Source organism: Octopus bimaculoides, chromosome 9, assembly GCF_001194135.2.
Source record: "Octopus bimaculoides isolate UCB-OBI-ISO-001 chromosome 9, ASM119413v2, whole genome shotgun sequence".
NCBI classification, from domain to species: domain Eukaryota; kingdom Metazoa; phylum Mollusca; class Cephalopoda; order Octopoda; family Octopodidae; genus Octopus; species Octopus bimaculoides.
The window spans coordinates 77733873-77738006 of NC_068989.1; the positions used below are offsets into that span (position 1 = coordinate 77733873).

Consider the following 4134-nt stretch of genomic DNA (forward strand, 5'->3'; position numbering starts at 1 on the left):
ATATATGTATGTATGTATGTATGTATGCAAACAACATCACCTCGAGACCTCAGTGTCTTTTCCATTGAAAAGCTTTATAGAAATGTCTTTATTTGTTTTCCTTCCGTGGTATTTTTTTTCGTCTGACAATACATTTCCTTTTCAGTTGTAATTCTTGTCGAAAACTGAATAGAATTTAAAACAGCAACAAATACCGTTCTGTGCGAATAACTTGTGTCAACGCTTTGAATAGATTCTTTTTCTGGGTTTTTTTTTTTTGAGTAAGGTTGACTGGTCGAGTCATTGTCATCATCATCATTGTCATCATCATGAGTCTCGTTGTCATCTTGAAATTCACCGTCATTACGATGATTATTGTCGTCTCTACCATCATCATTGACGTCGCTATCGTCAGCATCATCAACATCATCATCGGCATCATCAGCAGTAACCTGGACAACAACAACAGCAACAACAGCAATAGTATCAGAACTAGCAGCATCACCACCGACAGTCACAACAGGACCATCAGCAGCAGAAGAGGTATTTTCATCATCAATATTAAAGACATTTGTCTTTTTCTTAAGATAATGAAGTAAGGAGATTCCTGCCGCTAAGGAGTATTAAATTAAGAAGATAAAAATAAATCAAATTATATTGAAATCTTATTATTTCTCTACAATCATTTTAGTTTCAATAATTATTCCTGTAGTTTTTCAGTTTCCAATTTCATTTGATTTAACTTCATGGATCAAAGAGAAATGTGTCGTAATCAGTATTCGGTTTGTTTAAATTTTCTTATATATTTTTCTGGGATATTTTTATTAAAAAATGGGTGAATGAACTTACTCTTTCTCTAGGCCTAAATTGAGAAATATCTTGTAATGATTCATATGTTGTTATGTTTTCAACAACTGCTTTGTCTTCATGTGATATTATCGAGCGTAAATGATCCTGACAGAGCCCACACTTCTTTAGAATATTGATTGCGCCAAAACATTTACAGAAATAAAGAACAATGCATAAAAGAATAAGTTAAAAAATGAACATGACAAAAATTCAGAAATTACCGAGATGAAGAACAACTAGCACAAGAATACGGAATGGATGAATTAGGAATAGACAATATTAGTCAACTGGAAATCGGCATAGCAAGAGTTTATCGTTAAATCAAAAAAGAAAATATTGTTTGATACATGTAGAAAATGCTTTAATCCTAGTCATCTATTTTTCATCATTGCTGCAGTATAACGATTTTATTGAATATTCTCTTTGGTTATTTAAATGTGCTGCTTTTTAGTTTATTGAAACATCTGTTGATGATTTTGTGTTCATGAATTTTATTTAGAAAAAAAAAAAAAAAAAGCTGTGCTTGCTCTGAGTATTTTCCTTCGAAGTGACGATTATATAAAGATTTTCACTCAATCGAAAATCTAAACGCCTCCATGTGCTCGAGAATGATATTATATTGTCAAAGACTGTCAAGAGCAGTGTATCATATAAAATATGTTATGGCTAGCAATATATATATATATATATACTTTGCTTCACATTTTATATACGTTATTTCGTATATTTAATAGTCTGGAAGTAAAGAATCAACGTCGTCGCATTCACTCACAGTCATATTACGTTTATGGAATTTTTTAAATTTTAAACCTATGTAATAAGGTATAACGATGTAAGACTTTCTAATAACCTCTTAGAATAATGTAACTTTGCAGAGAAACAGAGCATATTTTGACTTAGTTGGTTACGTGTCTCACATATAGTCACTAAACAGCTGATTTTAACCAAATCACTGACATCAAAATATATTAATAACAAAGCCATGATAACTTAAGAAAGTCACAAAGAAAATAGACATCATAGCTGACACTATGAGGTTGGAAAGAAAGTCGTGTCGCATTTTCATATGAGAAAGAAGAAAATGCTTCAATGCTTTTAATTGGTATATTTGATAAGGCTACTATTTCTCCACATTATTTGTTAGATAATCCCATCTCTTTGGCATATAGTTGATCTCTGGGGCGTAACATTCTTCAGGTTTTGAAAAAAAAAAAGAGAAAAAAAACATTCAGTTTCATTTTTAACATACTCTCTTTACTCCTTAGTCTTTTACTTGTTTCAATCATTTGACAGCGGTCATGCTGGAGCACCCCGTTTAGTCGAGCAAATCGACCCCAGGACTTATTCTTTGTAAGCTTAGTACTTATTATATCGGTATCTTTTGCCGAACCGCTAAGTTACGGGGACGTAAACACACCAGCATCGGTTGTCAAGCGATGTTGAGGGACAAACATACACACACACATATATACATATATATGTATTCTTTCAGTTTCCGTCTATCAAATCCACTCACAAGGCTTTGGTCGGCTCAAGGCTATAGTAGAAGACACTTGCCGAAGCTGCCACGCAGTGGAACTGAACCTGGAACCATGTGGTTCGTAAGCAAGCTAGTTACCACACAGCCATTCCAACGCCATCTTCACAAATAATTTTTTTTTTCTTCTAAATAATGTTGCAATAATATCAAAAGGTAATAATCAGATGAAGCAGCATTAGGAGAGTAAAGATGATAAGGCAAAATTTCTATATTTAGTGCATTAATGTTTTTCTAGGTGATTTGGGAAATGCGTAGTCTTTTATTATCGTATAAGATCAACACAATTTCATGATTCACCTATGATAGGGCCCTTTCTAGCAACTACTTATGCAAAGCTCCAAAATGACACAGTTCTCTGCATTAACTGTTTCATTTTGCTTTAACATTTCGTCATTTAATAACACACTTAATGTATACATGAAACGTAGACAAGTACTTCATGTATATATAACTTTCCTGAAAAATATTTGGGAAGACGTCATAAAGCATATCAAACTGACGAATGACGAACGCAGAAATGTATGTATGTCACGACTTTATGCTGACTTCAAGAGGTCATGAACGGCAAATGGTGCTTGTTAATTCACTTTCTTTTTAATTTATATAACACTATCTCTTAGCATCGAGGTTTTGATAATGTGGTTGAATATTTTTAGAATGATATTGTAGGATATATTTTAGCGATTACCCACTTAGCGTGTTAAAAAATTTATAAAAAATATGTATTGTAGGGTAGGAATGAAAGGCCGCATTTGGACGTTTTTTTACATAAACCAGGTAGAATATTTGAGCTAGATATGCCTGGTTTAAATGGTAAGAATTAAGAAGATTTCCATATTTTAAATTGAAGATTTATCAAGGTGACTTAATGTTGTTATTTGCCTCGTAGTATGTGTAGCGTAAGGAGGAATTTGTCAGAAGACTGCTTTATTCTCTGAAAAGCTGAGCAGAATCTGGAAGTCTTGTATGTTTCTACATATATTGAGGGGGAAATAAATCAATTTAACATGCACATGTGCAACTGCAGTCCAATAACTGAAACCAAAAAAGAAATTGCAAGAAGATAGACATTAGCTGTAGTGACCCGCGAGTAATATACACAAAATAATTCCTGCCAATTGCTGCCCTGAGTAAAAAGGATTCAGAACAGAAATAATCGAAAATTCCGCGCTGGTTTGACTTACACTAAATGAAGACGAGCAATTCGTTAATGGTTTAGCTTCTTTTATCAATCATGCTTACGTCCATGCTATGGTTCTGTCTTATTGAAGTATCTTACAGAATCATAACCGATCAACTTCGTCAAGAAAACAATTTATTTATGCATTAAAAATATTATCTAAGTCTAAAATAAATAAATGAATAAATAAATATATGTATTTAGAAGAAGACATTAAAATGCAGTAAAAATATTTCTTTGATACATTTTGTCTGAACATTTCTTTTACTGTGGATTCTCCATAGACTATTCAGACTGTTCTTTGCAGATAGCTATTGAAAGAAATCAGAAGAAAGCGTGGCAGTAGTTGTTCATTTTTTTTTCAGCCTTGAAAAAAAGGATATACAATGAAATAGAATACTGATTCTTTTATAATCTCTCTCTTTCGATGTATGTATGTATGTATGTATGTATGTATGTATGTATGTATGTATGTATGTATGTATCTATCTATCTATCTATATATCTGCCACTTTCTGTTTCTCTTTTTCTCTCTCTCTTTGTGCATATATATATATATATATATATATATATATATATATACATA

At 32.2% G+C, this 4134-nt stretch overlaps 1 protein-coding gene across 1 annotated transcript in view; it reads right to left on the reverse strand.

Moving 5' to 3' along the window:
* Positions 1-74: 74 nt before the first annotated feature.
* The window catches only part of LOC128248766 (uncharacterized), a 5074-nt gene continuing 1014 nt past the window's right edge, over positions 75-4134 (reverse strand). Inside the window, exon 2 of the mRNA XM_052970933.1 lies at positions 75-592. Coding sequence (XP_052826893.1) covers positions 75-592 — 518 coding nt within the window. The remainder of the gene's footprint in view (positions 593-4134) is intronic.